Source organism: Phodopus roborovskii, unplaced genomic scaffold (genome assembly GCF_943737965.1).
Source record: "Phodopus roborovskii unplaced genomic scaffold, PHOROB, whole genome shotgun sequence".
In the NCBI taxonomy this organism is placed as follows: Eukaryota; Metazoa; Chordata; class Mammalia; order Rodentia; family Cricetidae; genus Phodopus; species Phodopus roborovskii.
This window is the reverse complement of record NW_026126410.1, coordinates 15,203,649-15,224,366: the sequence shown is the minus strand read 5'-3', so window position 1 is coordinate 15,224,366 and position 20,718 is coordinate 15,203,649. Positions and strand designations below refer to the sequence as shown.

General features: G+C 33.7%; 1 protein-coding gene across 1 annotated transcript in view; it reads right to left on the bottom strand.

Annotated features, from left to right (window-relative positions):
- Positions 1–20,718, bottom strand: part of Spock3 (SPARC (osteonectin), cwcv and kazal like domains proteoglycan 3) — a 382,391-nt gene that overhangs the window by 177,210 nt on the left and 184,463 nt on the right. Inside the window, exon 4 of the mRNA XM_051182485.1 lies at positions 13,772–13,887. Within this exon, the coding sequence (XP_051038442.1) occupies positions 13,772–13,887 (116 nt within the window). The remainder of the gene's footprint in view (positions 1–13,771; positions 13,888–20,718) is intronic.

The following is a 20,718-nucleotide window of genomic DNA, read 5'->3' as shown; positions in this document are numbered from 1 at the left end:
GATACCCCTTTACCCTAGAGTCAGGAGGGAGGACCGAGTTCCTTCTCCAAATGACTTGACAGATTTTGTTGATTCCTCCTGGAAGGCAACAACCTCCCTGTGAAGTGGGGGGCTGTGGGTTGGGAGGGTGGTCTGGGGCATGGGAAGAAGGGAGAGAGGGAGGGAGTGAGTGAATGAGAGGGGACAGGGATCAATATGTAAAATAAGAAAAAAATTAAATTTAATTTTAAAAAAGTTGCTCACAATTAAGACCCATCAATAAGAATATATATGGAGAAACTATAGCATCAGTAAGAGAGTTCTTATAGGTAGGAAGCCAGAGACCAGAACATGTCTGGGGAGATAAATAAAACAATATTTCTTTATCACAGAAAACAAACTTCCTCATTTGTATCATAGATCCACAAGTAGCTTTCATAGTATCCATACTATCTCTATCTCTTGTTTTATCTATCTATCTATGTATCTGTCTCATCTATTCATCCCCATTCTCCTTTTCTCTAAAATAATGAATCTGACTTATCCAGTAGACAGTGCACTGCACTTTCCAGATACATTATTTGTAGTGCTGTATCTTAGCTGTTCCCTATACCAGTCTTTGGTATATCCCCAAGAATTCCTGTGCCCAATTTCCTCATCGACTCACTTTCTCAATGGCCACATTCCTATTTTCACTCTTGATCCTCAATTTGAAGTGAAAACTTTCAAAATAAAACACATTTCCATTCCACTTTGAACCACATCCCTTTCACAGTCTTAGCAAAAAATATAAAACCCTTATATGACTTCAGAGAATATAATAACTGACTACTGCACAGGCTTTACACTTGACATACTTCTCTCTGTCCTTTTTATTTGTTTGTTTCATGGGAACATTCCAAATATTTTTCTGTTTTTTTTTTTATGTTTCCTGTGCTTTAATTATATATCTTATAGTATTTAATAATAATTCTTCTTACTCAGGGAATTTCTCACATAGTATCTACTATGAGAAAGCTTTCTCAAACATTCTGGTACCACTTTTGTCAGGTGGATGCATGCTTGCTTGATAGTTATTCTTAAATTCTTACCTTCTTAAATTGTTCTATGGCTTACTTATTTCTTTGTTTTACATAAAATGACAGAATTGGGAGTAGTTTTCCTATAAGTCTAATCTGTGTGATTTTATGAATGATTGGCTCATTATTAGTATTCAAGTTATATCTTTGTTGATGAATGATTTATCAATCAATGAATATAGGAGAAAGCTAAAGTAAGAAAAGAACAAAGACCATGTGATGAACTTGCCAACAGAAAGTCATGAAAACACAATGTAAATGTACCCTTGCTATAAAATACCCAAGTGCTTATTTATGAATTCAGTGTAATTAGTAAAGCAAAGTCTTGACTTATGGAAAGATAAGATAACATCTGGAATTTTTGTTTGAGGTATGCTTGGTTAGAAAACTAAAACTAAATGTAATGCAAATGCTTTAAACAGATTTGCTTGCAAATAGCTGTGAAATCAGTCAACATGAGATTCCAGGGCACCGATGGAGAAGAGAAGATATGCAGAATTGTATTTAAAAGAAAATATAACTTTATTGTAAAGAAGTAAGAACATTTTAAAAAAAATATTATATAGCTAGATTCAATCAAATGAAGAAGCATGTGACAAATCAAAACCCTGCACATCTCGTTGGATTCCTATACATGTAGAAGAGCCATTCTGAATGTCTGGAGATTTGCTTTGGATTTTATAATTTCATTGTTAATTATTATTCATTTAAAGATACAGAGTTTATGTGCTTATTTTAAAATATCACTTTGGAAGCGAATTTACTTATAGATTTAATAAACTATGTAGCATATACAGAGATATAAAAATATGACATAAAACCATAATTCTTAAATCAAGGATTATATAGAGAAAAAATTATGAGTTTAGAGTTTGGAACATAAATTAAGGACTAATACATTAAAATGATGAGGTATGATAATCATTAAAATCATAACATCATAAAAAAGCAGATGCTGATGCCTTTCTTGACTATCAATTAAACAGATAACTCTATAAATTAGTTAATGTAATGTCAGAGGGGAAACAACCAAATGACTTCACTTTTCTTAGTGAAGACAAAGATTAATTCATCCCATATATACAAAGATAGATGATAATTCATGAATCTTAAAACTTGAGGCTTATAAAGGAACATATTACAGAACTAGAAAGTACAGGTTACTCAGCAGCAGAGACACAGACAATGTGGATGATCTAGACAGGGTTAGGAGAACTTTCATGCCAGCATTTTGTTTTAACAAATGAAAACACAATCTTGGTGTGGAATAACTGGTTTTTAGTCTCAGATACATTAATGAATGCAGAGTTGTGTGTTTCTAGACAAATCAGTAATTAGCTATGGTGGTGAATAATGATGTATAAATCCTGCAGGTCTAACCTTAAAGTCCTGTCACTTACTTAATAGTTATATTCTTTATAAAATCTCTAAAATGAAGTCCTAGCAAGTAACATATGTAACATAGCAAAATATATAATAAAAAAGTTATCAAATGGGAACTATAGCTAGCAATATTTAATCCATTAACATTTAGCAAGATTTAAAAAAAATATTCCACCATCTATCTTATCTTTGTGACTCTAAATTCTTATATGTAACTTATCTTTAATCCTAACTAAGGAAAATTATAACCAAAAATATCTGTCTTGAACTCCATCAAAGGCTACAGAAGGATAGTATAAAACTCTAGAAATGACAGAGACAAATTGCTCTCTAGTCAGTTACCCGAAGTTGTGTCATGTTCCATCTTTACCCATATGTGTAGGGTAGACTCCCAAGCAAAGCAGGAGAGATGACTCACTTTTATTTCCAGTTAGTGTTTTTTTTTTTTTTTTTCACTTCCTTGTCTTTTCTATGTGTGTACATATCAACTGCAGGCAACCATAGCTCCTGTGTGATTGCATCTTCAATGGCCCTGCCAAATCCCAAAGACAGCTTTGTAGAAAAGCTTTTCATCCTCTGCCTTTTAATCTTTTCTTCCATACTTTCATGGTTTTTGGTCATGAATTAGCTAATATAAATATTTTATTGAGAACTAAGCACTCAATTGTCACATATTCTCTGCAGTTGGACCAATTATGAGTTTTTGCATTAACTTTTACTTACTGGCAAGATGAAGAGCTCTGCTGTCCAAGCCTGAGAACAGCTCTAGTCTTTGCATTGAAGCATAAATACTTAGGAAGAAGTTTGACTATGTCAAACTTTGGGACTTACGGTGTCTCCAGCTGCAGGATTTGGACAAGGCTTATATTACCAGATATTTATTTCCCCCAGGGAGCAGGAATCCAACCCAGATCTACCTATCTATTGTATGTATGTATGTATGTATGTATGTATGTATGTATCTCTCATCTCTCTCTATCATCTATCTATCTATCATAAATCTAAACAGTTGGTTACCTAACAATGTGATTAGTTTTTCTTTTCTTTTCTTCAGCTACTTGCACAGGCCTTTTGAACATGGTCTTTAGTACATAGTAAATGTCCACTGTAGTTCCATTTAAATACCCATTTCTTGTATTCAAAATGTTATACATAGCTTATCCATATGGACTTTCTAAGTGAGAAAGGTTCTATTGTAATTTGATATGTAATATCTTATCACATGACCTCATGAAGATACCAGAGTTATTATTCCTCTATTTTGTGGTTAATAATGCAGAAGTTAGTAGGCAAGATGCTAAAATATGAAGAACATGATTGACAAAATTCTTTGGGACCAAGTTCCTCCTACTGAACAAGATTGGTATTTTTTAATCCATACCTACTTGTGTTTGCTCATAAGGAAATGTTGATGCACATGAATTAAATATATTAGAGTCACAGCCCAAGTACAAAGTAAAATAATGAGCAAACTGACATTCATATTTTGAAATGAAGTAAGCCCAATATAAAAATATGTTTTTGAGGGTAGTTAAGAGAATTATAGAGAAAATAAATGTGGCAAAATACTAACGTAGAGTAAGAAAGATTAATCAGAAAAATATAACTGCATATAACTCTATATTTCATAGATATTCATCTGCATTAACTATATGTAAGAAAAGAAGTGTCCTAAATGCTTTAAAAATTAATATACTCCTACCCTTAATATCTGTTACTAGAAATATTACTATGTTTTGTCAAACAGAAGTAGCAGGCAGCTTAACTTTAAGTTTTCCAAAATTTCTTATAGGAAAATATACTTTTAGAATTGAGATGGTGGATTTACATTATTAAAGCCATAATTAAAGCAAATAAATTCACTAACTGAATTACAATAATGATCCTTCCAATTTCTTGTAGGAAGCCAGAGTATTAAAAATAATAATATTAAATGTAATTGATTACCTGGAGAGAAAAGAATAAGAAATATTCACTGGATGAAGAGAGTAACCAAAAACAGAACTACGTAAAACACTAATTAGGTTCCTTACTTTAAATTAAAGGTCCATTTAAATATCAACTGCTTTACAAATAATGGATTAAAAGAATGAGAATGAGCAAATTATGCAGACTTTGTTACATGTTGAAGATCCAACAATCCTTTTCCACAGTTAGGGCCTGGTATTAAATCTTCTTATCTTGTACTAATAATCCTCACTTCTAAAAAAATTGTTGTAGCTTCCAACAGGTTCAGGAAAAATATGCTTGATAATTTTGTTTTGTTTTGTTTTGTTTTTGTTGTTGTTTTTGAGATGGGGTTTCTCTGTTGCTTTGGAGGCTGTACTGGAACTTGTTGACAAGGCTGGTCTAGAACTCACAGAGATATGCCTGCCTCTGCCTCCCGAGTTCTGGGGTTAAAGGCATGTACCACCACTGCCCAGCTGCTCGATATCTTTTTATAGTCTACTTTTTTAAAGCTTTTATGCATCATGATGCATTTTCAGAATATGGTTAAAAACAAAATAGAACTATTTTTGTTTTGCTCCTGCACAATGGAAGACATGTATACAAAGTATACAAATACACAGATATTTCTCAAGGGGAGAATGAATAAATAAGATGACTCTATCTAGAACCATATGATCAAAGCCAATTACAAGAATCAAAACAAATACTGAAGCACAGTGATGTACTGAAAGTAGTACAGACACAGGCTACTTGCAGTACAGGAACTAGTCCTGTCTTCTTGGAAAATCTTTGGCATTACACCCAAAAATATTCATATTTACCTCTTAACTAACGAAACCTTCCTTTAGAGATTTATAGAAAAAAATATGCTCTTACACAAATGAACACACTGAAGATTGTTGGAAGTACTTATGTCATCAACAAACTGAATAGTTGGTTAAAAATATGTAATGAATGGATTTGGGGACTTATCTCAGTGGTAAAGCACTTGCCTACCAAGCACAAGGCTGTGTGTTTATTTCTCTGCTCTGGAAGGTAATAAGGTGATGAATTTATTTGTGGACCTTCAAAGGGTATTTCGTTAATGAAGCACAACAATGTGCTTGAAGTATTCCTATTTGTATTTTATGTTCTGTTACTATTCATGTATTTGTATTCACCTGCCATATTCTATAGAACATATCTGCTATAAATCTCCATAAGTACGTGATTGGCATTCATGGATGTAGGGACAGAGGATTAACATACATTGCTTGTTCCTGATCTATAATGGAGAGTTGTGACCTTACCCACTTGTGTTTATAAATGTTTGAATTTTAAATGCTAGCCAGCTTATTGAGTAGTTCATATATATATATATATATATATATATATATATATCATATAACATATATATATATGATAGTTCATATATATATATCAATAATTAATGAAGAAAAAGAAGTCATATATTTGAAATGGAGCAAGAAGGGGAAGATGATAGACTTTGGAAGAAGGAAAAGTGATAGAGAAATGTAATTATATGATAATCTAAAACTAAAATGGAATAACAAATTGATTTCACTTATGTAATTGTTTTCATCCTTTTATGTTTTGTTAATAAGTAAGCACATTTGTTCCTATGTTTCTTCAAAATAGTTACCTAGTATATTGTGCTGGTTACATATTTTTCAGTTGTATACTCAGGTTGTCTGGAAGGAATGAACTTCAATTGAGTACATGTATCTATTTGATTGGCCTGTGGGTATTGTCTGTGGAACATTTAGTTGAATAATGTGGGAGGGCTCAGGCATCTGTAGGCAATGGCATTCTTGGGCAGCAGGGAATTTGGAACATTTTTTTTTATCTTCCTGGTCTTATGCTTGTGCATAATTATATCTGATGTTAGGATTTATGTTTTGTAGGTATATGTGCCTCTGTATTGACATTTCTTACGGTTTTACTCTGTTTTAGATTTTTATTGCTATGTTTGTTTTCAAAAGAAGGAGAGAAATGGAGTTAGACAGGGAGTTGGGTAGGGTCTTTGAGACAGGTGAGGGGAAACCATGATCAAACTATATCGGATCAAAACATATTTTCAATTTTTTATAAAAAGAAACAATAGTATAGAGGATAGACATATTAACTTGTCTTTTTAATATGTAAAAGTAAAACAGATTATAAAGCCATATATACTCATATGACAGATTGGGAAATATATAAATTTAAATGAGACTGTAGGAGGATACTCTGCAATGTATAATTTGGATTGACTGGCTTTAGAAACATAAAGATTTATAAAAACAAAAGAAATTTCTGGGTGTTACTAGGGACAATTAGATAATGTGGATTCTGACTTGGATTTATGGTATGGTAACAGTATTCAGAGGTGATGAAGATAAAGAGGAAGAAGAGGAGTTAGAGGAAGAGGAGAAATATGCCTGAAGGAGCTATATTATGCCATGTACTCTCCTTATTTCCCTTATTTCTGCTTTCCACCTACACAGAAATTAAAAAAAAAAAAAAGAAAAGAAAAGAATTCTCCCACACACTGCCAGTATGATGTCATGGTCATGTTGGATACATAAGACAGATAACCATGTCTGACACTTCTGAAGTGTTGAAAAAAAATAAAATAAATCCTTTTCTTAACATGCTTTTATTGGAACCTTATTTCAGCAGTAACTAAACTGAGTCATAATAAAAATAAAGAAGCAGAAAAGAAAATGAAAAATCAATTGAAACAATATTTGTAAACCGGAGATCAGTACCATCAACATTGATCACACATTTGTAAGTTCAGCCAAATCAAACTGGGTGTTGTTATATTAATGTTAGTTTAATGTATGTAACAAACACTTCCTATATTATTTAGCATTTTTATCATGCTTCATTGGTTAAACATTTTCATGTAATAATTGATCACCCATACATTACTGTGGGACAGCTGGCAATATAAAAGTACAAAATAATTTTGGTGACAATAATGTAATAGAAATGTAAAAATTGGGGCTAGAGAGATGGCTGAGAGGTTAAGAGCACTGGCTAATCTGGCAAAGGACAGAGCATCAATTTCCAACACCCATACAGTGGCTCACAGGGAATCTGATGCCTTCTGACTTACACAGGGACCAGGCACACATTTGGCAAACGGACATTCATTCAGGTAATGCTTTCATATAATAAAAATAAAATAAAGATAAATTTGAAAAACAAATGTGAAAAGAAAAAGAATATTGTAGAATTGTAGAAGGAAAACACATAATTCAAACTATGATATCAGCCATGACTTTTGAGTTTCGCTATTCTTTGTATAATGGTTCAATCTGGTTTGAGTGTGTGTTTCCCCATCATCATTAACAAAGCACCATCTTTGTCCTCCTATGTTTTTATAGCTTCACAGTTTTTACTTAATTTTTATTAATTATGTAGATTTACCAAATTAAAAATTACCACCAAACATCAAAACATGTTTTTTTATTGTTGTTGTAGTTGTTGTTTGTTTGTTTTTCATGACCTTTACAAACTGGGGAAATAAGAAAGTAAAAACATTGAGATTTCCTCTTACCTTAGTGATAATCACCTTGATAAAGAGCACAAAGATAGTAAACAAATTCAGAGGGTGTGAAGAGGAACCCTCAACTCTTGCTAATGGGAGTTTAAACTGGATTAGCCATTGTGGATTTGATTACTACCATGCCACAAAATTTCAGAACAGAACTACCATAAGAGTCTGTTATTGCATTCTTAGCAGAGAAACACACATTTATGTTTATTGCTATATTATTTAAAGTAGCAAGGACATGGATCCTGGAACAGTGTCTATCAACAGAAGATTGGATAATGAAAATGTGGGATTTTACTCAGCTATCAAGATAAATAAAATAAGAAGACAGTGAGTCTGGAAAAAATTTTATTAAGTGCAGTTACTTGGTTTTAGAAAGACAAAGAACATGTTCTCTCTCATTTCATGCTTGTATGAATGTCAGTAAGTCAGGGGGAGACTGGGTATTGACTTTGAAATTAGGTAGGAAACCACTGGAGGAAAGAAGAGCTTTGTAGGGAGGATGGAAAGGAAATAAGGCCATGTATAACAGGAAGGCAAAAAAGGAATCTTTGGGACTGGAAAGAATCTGGGATGATGGGGAATTGGAGATGAGAGAAGGACAGAAAAAATAAATATTATTTTTTTGAAAAAGTTCATAATAAATAATAATTTTTGAAAAGATTTAAAAATAAAACAAGGAAAGAAAAAATAGACATGTGTTATATTTATGAGAATTAAAGTAAGTATTATTTATGAAAAAGAACATTTTTAGAAAATGTTGAAATATTTCTTTTGATGTAAGACTATTTGTTTCAAGTCAATTTCTTTTTATATCTTACAAACCTAAATACAACACTGGGCATTAATCTGGTATTTTGTCTTCATCTCTGAAGGACACTTTATTAAATTTTCTTCAGAGTCATGTGAAATGCATTTGCAAAGGTAGCCATCTTCACTTATGTTACCTTTGCCTTTCTTCAAAAGTTTTTACAAAAGTTTTGCCTTTCTTCAAAAGGTCACACATGAAGTAGGTTTTAATATTCTTTTCATGTGCCTTTCTCCCTCCCGTTCATGTTTTATTCCCATATAAGATAATGGACTACATTCTCTTTTACCTGTGTCTATATAAATATAGTGATCATCAGAAGACCTCATATATTTGTTATTCACACATTAGAGAGGAATATGCTGAAAAGAGACATTATGATTGTTCAGCTAAAATGAATTATTGCTGGAGTGAGTGATCATATTGCCTCTTATCTCCTGCTGTGAAACATTCCTCTGTAAAACATACTATTTTGCTGTGATGAGCTAATGGAGGAAAGGTACAGAGAAAGCTAAATGTGTTACTATGGCCACTCCAGGAAGGATCATGTTGAAGATCTGCAACTTTTATGAGTAAGGTTTCTGTTTATCAGATAATGGGGAAATATAGATAACGTGGAAACGTATCACAATGATATTAAGTGTCACACATTAAGAAATTAAGTCAGTAGTGGGACTTGTTTTTATATGTGTACCTAATTTTTTAATTTTTCAATTATCAGAATCTAAACAGACAAAAATCACATTAATTATTGAAATTACATTGGCTAATTAATTTAATTTTCTTCTTGTAAATGCTTTTCAATATGGTAGGTAGTATACCCCTTTGACAGTCAGTAAAATAGAATTGTCTGTTCAACTAAAATTGAACAGGGGTTTAAATGTGTTTGAGAAACTATACTGTAGAAGATAGCTATTCAGGGATTACTTTTAGAAGAAATAGATCACTTTAAGATAATCTGAATTAATGACCCTAAGTATTAAAAAATGTTTCAAGTGATATGGTGCACCACACTAATAAAAAATTATCAAACTATAGTGCCCAGTTTAGTGTCTAAACTTGCCACTTAAAACACTAGAAATTTTCTCTGTCCCAGAATTTGGTATAAGTAAAATGGGAGTAAGAACTATAGCCCAACTCACCATCTATGATTATTGTGAGAGTGCAGTTGATCAAACTGTGTACATTCTCAGAGTCTTAATTTTATATTTGGTAAACTGATCATAACAATTGTAATCCATTTCAACTCCAATGATATCTGTAAGATTTAAATCGTTCACACTGTATAAGGAAGAGTGCTTGTATATGTATGCAGAGCCTCAGTAGAGAAGATAAAGGTACTATGATGCTTATCTATAATTTTAATTTTAAGAATCAATAAACACTATGACCTCTATCCAAATTCTATGATTACTCTTTAATATAATTAATATTTAAAAGAATCACAAACCATTTATACATTAACCATAGGAAAGTGAGAAATGAATACTTACAAAATTAAAGACACATTTAGCCCTATGAACAATCAAGGTTATTTTCTAAGTGTAAAATTAAATGAACATATATATGTGTCAAATCTTATGTCTACCGATCTTTCTAGAAATCTATCATCTATCTACCTATTATTTTGTCATCTATTTAATATTTAGTAAAACTTTCAGAAACATTCAAATGTTGTCTCTGCTTTTATAAAGTGGACATAATATAAAGAATTAGTGTTTTATTTAAACATTGCAAATAAATGTAGGTGCATTTAAAGTTTTTCACATATTAAATAAGAAATAAATAATGGATATCAATTTCTTATGGAATATTTTCCATGTATTTAGTTATCAGAAAGGTTACATTTCGTGTAAGCATCAGGTGAAATGTTTTTAAATAGTCATAATTATGCTTAGTTCATTTCAACAAATCTCACTGTAACATGGACCCTGTGGTTGGTTGTTCCTATGTAAAATATTCCAACATTGTAATAATGGGAATAATAATAATAACTATAACAAAAAATAATAATAATATTAATAATAATAATAAACATCCCAGTATGCAAGATTCTGAAGAAAACTATCGCAACCTAAATACAGACATTACAAATAAAAATCTCCACAGTGAATCATTAGAATGAAAGAGTTTTAAGGTTTGTATTCTTTTGATATCTATTTTGATAACCAACATTTTAAATAGGTTTTACAATTTTCTATGTAATGACAATTAGGAGGCCAAAGGCATGTACTTATTGATTTGTATTTGTATCTTGTGTTTAAATGAAGCAGAAATTAACATGACTAACTCTCTCCTATACTGATTACATCTTTTTTCTTTTCTTTTTTCTTTCTTTTTTCCTTTCTTCTCTCTCTCTCTCTCTCTCTCTCTCTCTCTCTCTCTCTCTCTCTTTCTCTCTCTCGACTTGTTCATGCTGCCCTTTCTCTTTTTATATTGGCTATATTGGATGGTGCCCAAAATTCTGATCTATAGACAGTGTTAATTATATGCTATTTCACAGGCATGTCAGGAGCATGAAACACAATTTTAATACATGAAAACAAAGAGCCCTTGGCACTCATGGCCAGCAAAACCAGGACGTTAAGGTCACAAGATAAAAACTGGATAAAAAAATAAGTAACATTCAAGCTCTAAGAAAACCATCAGAGATTACATTAAACAACTAAAATATTTGGAAAGTTGTTGTAGTGTTTTTCCCAATTTAACTCTTTTTTAATTCCACATGATAATGGTAATGGAATATTTGCAAGCAAACCTTAAAGTTATGATGATTTCAGAATTGTTTACCTCAGAAGATTCTACCTGTATCCTGGGATATTTAGACATTTTACATCATACCCTATACTAGAAGATGAGGTTAATGCTAGTGTTAAATATGTAGTAAGTTATGATAACAATAGGGTCTCTCTGATTAAGTTTATATATATATATAAACTTATAAAATTATTGTTTTATCTACTTTAAAATCCAAGTCACAAATTTAAAACTTAAAAATAAGAGCACAGACCCCTTCCAGTTTGTGTATTTACAACCTGTTTTGGTTTATTCATTCATGTATTCTTTTTTCAAATAATTTTTTTTAATTTAAATTTGAAACAAGCTTGCTTTAAATGTCAATCCCAGTTCCCACACCATCCTGTATAAAAGCTTCAGAAATTTCAGGATATCTTTAGGATCCAAATGAAATAGGTCAATAACAAAATGTCTAGCCTAGAGGACCACCATTCCCTTATAAATAGAATAAAAATAAAAAGTCATGGTTGACAGGCAACACATTACTGGTAAGTCATTCTGTCATTTTGTGAATTTCTCTAGCACACTGATGACATACACATGTAATTTCAAAATTTAAAAAACTGCCTGATTAATTTCTGCAGTCACTCCCCCAACATAACATGCATATATCACAAGGCATACTATGAGGTTTGCAAATATTTTTGTTTTCATATGCCTTGGTTCTAAATTTCTGGCACTACAGATTTAGTATAATAAAATTTCCTGATCTATTCAGTGTATAAAACATATATTTAAATTGTTCTTTGGTGGATATTCAAGCCATTTTTATTCTATAATGTTCTCTTTTCTCCATCTCTTGGTGTGTCTTTGTATTGTTGTTTTCCAAGCTGCATAGTTACATGTCCTGCTAATAAACTCTTAAACTCTGACTTTAGTTTGGACTTTTTTTTTAACCTAGATTGTCTAGGCTGTAACTAAACTCCACTTATTGGCCTAATGAAGTATAAAATCTATGTTTCTTATGTTTCACCTCTCTAGCAGCTGTGGTAAGAAGCGTTTAATATATTTATTGGTATGTAAGTCTACTAAAGCCAAACATTTCAACTATCATCTGAGAATATGCTAGTTGCAATGTTCCTTCATTAATTTGATTTGAAGACAATACATAAATGATTCCACTTTTACCATAGAAATGAATAACTAGGATCCATTGGATATTATAGTGTTAATACATCCCTTCTTTTTTTTTTTGAATTGGGATTATGGTGATTTTCAGTGCTTAAATCTTGGTGCCAAGCTTCATAGAATATTTGTAAATTAAGGACTCTTCAAAGTAGATCCCACTCCACAGAAATAGTGGGAACTATGATAAAAGAACACCACCAGTAGGAATGATTTATTAAAATATGTTCTTTAATAGTCTCCAAAATCTCCATAAATTTTATTTTAAGTTTTTTACATAAATATTACCTAAGTTTTCCTTTAAATTTATATGTATACATATTTATAAACAAGAATAGTAGAGGAAGTTAGGCCCAAAAATGACAGTGCTAATGATAATGGGCTACTTGATAGTCTAGGCCCAATCCAGGTAGAAGTCTTACTGGGAAACAGAGCATTCCTATTGGTTAAACAAAACCTACATGCTGCATTCCACAGGAATCCCATGAGGACAGTTTCTGTTTATCAAGGAAGACATTACTTACCTTGTCCACTCACAATGGTCAACTAGGCAAAGGGCATCCAGTTCCTGTTAATCAGGAACCCTAAATGCCTGTAATGGATCAAAGCCTCTATGCTAACTCTAAGGTTTGAATGTCCTCTCCCATTACTACCTTACCAATCAAACTGGTATGCTTTTTCCCACAAAATACTGACCTCTAGTTTCTGGAGTAGGTATCTCCAGCAGTGGCTCTGTTACTCCCAAAGCCAAGAAATTGTTTCCATCTGCAGAAAGCTTTATTTTGGAGGTTTCAATGTACCCCACTTATAGAGGTATCTAAATTACAAGTACTCTTTAAATTTGAGAAGCATATTGACTCAGATAACATATTTTAACTCAATCTTTACAATGTCATCCTTGTATAATATAGACTTAAAACTACCTAATCCCTAGGAGTTCTGTATGACAACTATACTTGACCCATTTTTATCATGACTTTACTACTCAAACTTCTTGAGCCATTTAAATATATATATATCTTTATCAAATATCAACATATTGATGAATATTCATGCTGTGGCAAGTAATTTCACTCGATTAGTAGGACTTAGTTTCAGATTGTTTACCTGTGTGTGAGCCTCCTGTGACTGACGCAGAGTGCAGTCTGAGCATCTTGAGTAATACAGACTTTGTGGCGACTGCATTTGGTCTTTAAGCATGGGTCCTTAGCTGGATCTAAAGCAAGAGAGAAGATAGAAATAGAGAGGAATAGATGACAGAGACAGAGACACAGAGATAAATAGACAGAGACAGGGGGAAAGAAAAGAGGAAAAAAGAATTTAAATGTTTCTGCACAATGAGGTACTATGTACTGTATCTCATCAAATATAAATATTTAGATTATCAAATTTTTATTTCATTTTATTGCATTGATTTTTCAATTTTGACAATTTTATACATGTAAATAATGTTTCTTGATCATTTCCCACCCATCACCATCTTGTCTACTCTGGTTTCATCATGATCTTTGAATTTAATTGCATTCATCTACAAGCCTTCCTGATGTTTTATCCTACTGAGATATGTGTCCACTTTTAACCATAGAACTCAGAGTAGGTCACAGATGAGGTCAGTCTCATGCAATCACCTCAGAAGTTAACATTCATAAGGTACTATATGTGGAAAGTGTCTAAGAATGTTGATGTAAACACCATATCTCTCATGTGAAAGGGGAAAAAATAATGACAGTTTGTTCTGGAGCCATTTGGGTGACCATGTCCTGAGAACACAGAATACATGGAAGCAGCTTCATAAAGTCTAACAGTTTTGTAGAACAGGTAAAGTCAGAAATCATGTCAAGTTTAGGACACATTGTTGTTTACAACAGAGAGGTAGTTTGAGCAGGACTTAAGTAGAAACTTTTCCATAGGTCAATGATGCTGTCTGATGATCTTAACTTTTAAAGCAAGCTAGTAGTCTGCAAAAGTTAATAGATTTCAGAAGATTTTTATCTAGTAGACAAAGGATGCCATTTCTGAGAGAGGTGGGCAAGCAAGCCTAAGTGGTGCTACTGTAAAGCTGTGACAGTTACTTTGTTTACCTTTCATACATTTGGGCTGCTACAGTAAAAGATTGTCAGTATAGATTTTCAGTGTCACTTGTGACTCATTGCATAGTAAAAAGGTCTGGATTGACTCTACTGTGTGAACTGAATGCATCATAGAGGAACTTACACCCAGTGTTTTCACCTAGGCATTATTTCTGCTGCACCATTGGATGCAACATATTTAACTTGTCTCTAAGTGACTTCCAACACATACACTACATAATCCAATGACTGTTAAAACAAAAAAATTCTTAAATTCATAGATAATGGTATGGATATATATATATATATATATATATACAAATATAATATTTAAAGTTTAATCAGCAATTTGCTGTGTTTACAATGTGCTATCACAACAATTTTAAACTCCTGGATAACTTCTATTTATGGCCCCCTTTCGGTATTTGTCTACAGGAAATTAGAATTTGGATTGTTATATTCTGATCTAGTTATTCTCTACAGTAGAACATTTATCCATCAAGACTTGTAATTAAGTATGATATTTACTATCTCCAACTAAAGTAAATGTAGACTGAGAACATCTTTCTTCTGCTGTACCCTCATTGTTAGGAATTCAAGATGTTTGCTCTGTGGTAATGTTTTTCCTTCTTGAACATTTTTTTTTTTTTTTCTGCATGGGACGTTGATCCTAATTCTCACAATGGTGACAGAATCATTTAAACACTTTTGGTTCTTGGTAACTGAATGCTCCATTTTTCCTCTATTCTATCACATTATGTCCATGCTGCAGTAGTGCTTGGAAGTATTTTTACCATTCCATTCTATACAGATTCCTTTCCATAGAGATTCACTTACCTGCCATTTCATGCTTGGCACTAGAATTTGTAAGCTCATTCTTGGAATAGTGTATGTCTTTCTGCCTTTACCATTTAACATATTTTATCACTTCTCAGAGAGTACAAATTTAATAAAGATCAAGTATACTGTAGAACTCTAACTTGTGTTCCCATTCATGTATAAATCAGGAGAACACTCAATGTTACTTGTACAATTGGTCAGCCCTTAATAAAACCCCTGTGAGAGATATAAACAACAGCCTGCCTGTTACAATAAAAGTACATAGCACCATGAAAATCTAGAAAGTCAATTACTATCCCTTTGAAGATTCTTCTTTTTTCATAGTGTAAGAATAGATTTGTACTATTAAATTTTATAATTAAATTAAGGAGTATGTTTATATAAAACATAGCTAGACCAGGGATAATGTTTTTGTTGACAGCTTTCTCTTTTAGCAAGATAGGGCTGTTAATAATTTTGCATATTGACTTTAGACAACTCTAATGGCTATTGTACATGAGATTATGAAAATACAAAATTAATAATGGCTTTATGATTTAAATGTCCACAGCACTCTAGACAGAGCTGGGGAGATGGTTCAGTGGAGGGGATAAGAACATTTGCTGAACAAGTGTGAAGTCTTGGGGTTGGATCAGTAGCAGCCACATAAAAAGGCATAAATGGATGTGCTGCTAGTAATTCAACATTAGGAGGCAGAGACATTCAGATATGACACACTCAAGCTCATTGGACAGCAAGTCCAGCCAAAATGGAAAGTGAGTTTCAAGTTCAAGAAGAGACCAGAGTTTAGGCAATAAGGCAGAGAAGCTAGATGAAGATATGTGTACACAGGCTCAGATACATTTTCACTCGAGTTCATGATCTATATAGACACACATACACACAATTATGACACATTAGTACAGGAAAATAAAACATGAGAATTCACTGAATGAAATAAAGTTTTTTGTTTGTTTTTTTTTTTGTAATGATATGTTGAAAGAGAAAAAGAAAGGGAGATTCCAATGCTTACTAATTCTGGGTTAATGCAAATTCCTTAGGCAATGGAAATTGAAACACATTTAATAAAGAAAAAAATATTAACAATAAAGTTCTCAGCAGTAACAAGAGAAATCAAAATTGTAATTACATGGCTATTTCTTACTAAAAATAGGGTTGAAATGACAAAATTTAAAGGTGCAAAAACAAACATTTCTAAAGGCCCCAGTTTTGCTTTTTTTTTTTAAGTTCAAGAAGATTACTATTTCATGATAATACTTTATCTGTAATTTTGGGATATTTAATCTTATTGAAAATAAATACACAATCATCAATATTTTTAAACACTGAAAGTTTAAGTAGTATTAAAAAAATCAATAATTATTAGCAGCATTTAGAAGTATGATAATGAAAATAACACTTGCAGAAACCACTAAAAATGTAACATAAAATTGTATATTATAGAGTTTGAATATATTTATCTTTTTATGCAGATGGGTAATGATATTATAATATTTTAGCTTGTTTTGTTTTTATTATCATTCATTTTTTGAGAATTTCCTAAAATGTATTTTGTCATATTCACTGTAATTTTCCCAGATATCTCCAGAACCACCATTTAATACAAAATTTATGGTATCAAGGAATAAAAAACAAAATTTTAATAATAGGAAAACATGCTTAATGGTGTCATAATTACATTTTTAATTTTTTAAATTAAAAACAATCTTATTTTGCATATCAATCCCAGTTCCTACTCCCTCCTGTTCTCCTATTCCCCACACCCATCCATCCATCCCATTCACTCCTCAAGAAAGGATGAGGCCTCCTATGGGGAATCATAAAAGTCTGTCACATCATTTGGGGCAGTATGGATGCCCTCCCCACTCTATCTAGGCTGAGAGAGTAACCCTCCATAGGGAATCCAAAACCTATTCATGCAATAGAGATAAATACTGGCTCCACTGCCAATGGCCCCAAAGACTGCCCAAGCCTCCCAACTGACATCAATGCTCAGGGGCCCAGGTTTGGTCTCATGTAGGCTCCCCGCTGTCAGACTGGAATCTCTGAGCTCTCACTTGCTCAGATCAACTCTTTTCTTTTCTTTTCTTAAGTCCTTTTGGTTTAATTTTTTTTTTATTTTACATATCGATCCCAGTTCCCTCCTCCTCTCACATGCACACTGACCACCTTTGCATCACATCCCTACCCCGTACTCTACATGCAGGGTGATGCCATCCAGGAGGGGTCACCCAAATCTGTCAAGTCATTTGAAGTAGGGACTAGGACTTTTCTCATGTCCCTAGGTTAAGGGAGTATCCCTCCATGGGAGATGTGCCTGCAAGGTCCTTTTGTGCACCAGGAATACATACTGGTTCCACTGTCTGAGGTCCCTTAGACTTCTCAAGCCTTCAAGCTGAGACCCATGTTCAAGGGTCTGAGTCATTTCCATGCTGGATTCCCAGCTATCAGTCTGTGGGCCCATTAGCTCCTCTTGGTTCATGTCAGCTGTCTCTACGTGTTTCTGCAACCTAGTCTTGTCCATCTCTGCATCTGGATTCTGGTTCAACTCAGTGGTTAGTGCTGGGTGTTCGCTTCTGTTTCCAACAGCTTCTAGATGAAGGCTCCATGATGGTGGATAAGTTAGTTTATCAGTTGCTAAAATTGTAATTGGAGTCAGTCTTGTAGGTCTTTAGACATTTCTTTAGGTTCAGTTTTCTCTTCAAACCTGTAATGGCTCCCTATTTATGTTATCTCTCTCTCTCTCTCTCTCTCTCTCTCTCTCTCTCTCTCTCTCTCTCTCCTGTCTTCTATTCCTACCCTGACTCAATCTTCCTAGTCCCATGTGCTTTCCATTCTTCCCCTTTTCTTTCTCCTAGTTGCCTCTCTTCTCACTGCCCCCCACACCCTATGTGCTCTGGAGAACTTGTCCCTTCTCCTTTCTGAGAGGGACCTTATATGAATCTCTTAGAATCCACCTTGCATCCTAGTTCCTCTGGCAGTGTGAATTATAGGTTGATGATCCTTTGCTCTAGGTCTAAAATCCATATATGAGCGAGTACATATCATGTTCCTCTTTTTGTGACTGCGTTACCTCATTCGGGGTGATTTGTTCAAGTTCCATCCACTTACCTGCAAATTTCAAGATTCCATTGTTTCCCCCCCCCCACAGGGTAATATTGCATTGTGTAGATATGCCACATTTTCTTTATCCATTCCTCAGTTGAGGGGCATATAGATTGCTTACAGCATTACAAATAATGCTGCTATGAACATAGTTGAACACGTCTTTGTTGCATGGATGTAGATCATTTTGGTATATGCCTAAGAGGAGGAGTGCCATGTCTTGTGGTAGAATGATTCCCATTTTCCTAAGGAACTGCCATACTGACCTCCCAAATGGCTGTACAAGTTTTCACTCCCGCCAGCAGTGGAAGAGTGTTCCCCTTTCTCCACATCCTCTCCAGGATAAGTAGTCATTGGTGTTTCTAATTTTAGCCATTCTGGCAGGAGTAAGATGGTATCTCACAGTTGTTTTGATTTGCATTTCCCTGATAGCTAAGGATGTTGAGCACTTTCTTAAGTGTTTTTCAGCCTTTTTGATTTCCTTAATTGAGAATTCTCTCCAGGTCTGTGCCCCATTTTTTTCTTTATTTTATTTTTTTTTTTTGTTTTATTTTACATGTTGATCCCAGTTCCCTCTCCCTTCCTCCCTCTCTTTTCTTCCTCCCTCCCTCTTACCCACTTTCCATCTCACATGCACCCTGACCACCCTCCCCTTCCATCCCCCCCACACCAATTCCACATATAGGGCAATGTCATCCAGGTGCGGCCATGCAAATCTGTCCAGTCATTTGAAGTAGGGACTAGGACTTTTCTCCTGTCTCTAGGTGAAGGCAGTTATCCCTCCATGGGGGTTGTGTCCACAGGGTCCTTTTGTGTACCAGGAAAACATCCTAGTTCCACTGTGTGAGGTCCCTTAGACTGCTCAGTCCCTTTAGCTGCGACCCATGTTCAGGGGGTCTGAGTCCGTCCCATGCTAGATTCTAAGCTATCAGTCTGGGGACCCGTTAGCTCCTCCTTGTACAGGTCAGCTGTCTCTATGTGTTTCTGTAACCTGCTCTTGTCCTCTCCCTCTGCATCTGGATTGTTGTTCGACTCAGTGTTTAGGTATGGGTGTTTGCTTCTGTTATTTGGTGTTTTGTTGACTAGTTTCTTGAGTTCTTTGTATATTTTGTAGATCAGCCCTTTGTCAGATGTAGGATTGTTAAAAATCTTTTCCCAGTCTGTGGGCTGCCATTTGGTCTTGTCAACTGTGTTCTTTGCCTTAAAAAAGCTTCTCAGTTTGAGGAGGTCTGATTTAGTAATTGTTGATCTCAATGTCAGTACTACTGGAGTTATGTTCAGGAAGCTGTCTCCTATACCGATTTGCTCAAGGGTACCTCCTACTTTCTGTTCTAAGTGGTTCAGCGTGGCTGGTTTTATGTTCAGGTATTTTCCAAACTTTCTCTATTTGCAGATGATATGATAGTTTACATAGATGATCCAAAACTCTACCAGGGAACTCCTACAGCTGACAAACACCTTCAGCAAGCTAGCAGGATACAAGATAAACTCAAAAAGAAAAAAAAGAAAAAAGAAAAGAAAAAAAATCAGTAGCCCTAATTTATTCCGAAAACAAGGGGCTGAGAAAGAAATCAGAGAAATATCACCCTTTACAATAGCCACAAACAACATAAAGTATCTTGGGGTAACACTTACTAAACAAGTGAAAGATCTATATAATAAGAACTTTGTGTCTTTAAAGAATGAAAATAAGAAGATACCAGAAAATGGAAAGGTCTCCCATCATGCTCTTGAATAGGTAGGAAAACACAGTAAAAACAGAAATCTTGCCAAAAGCAATCTACAGATTCAATGCAATCCCCATTAAAATCCCAGCACAATTCTTCACTGACCTTGAAAGGATAATAATCAACTTTATATGGGAAAACAAAAGACCCAGGATAGCCAAAACAACCCTGTACAATAAAAGAACTTCAGGAGGCATTACCATCTCTGACTTTAAGCTCTACTACAGAGCTATAGTCCTGAAAACAGCCTGGTACTGGCACAAAAATAGACAAGTAGACCAATGGAATTGAATTGAAAATCCTGATATTAACC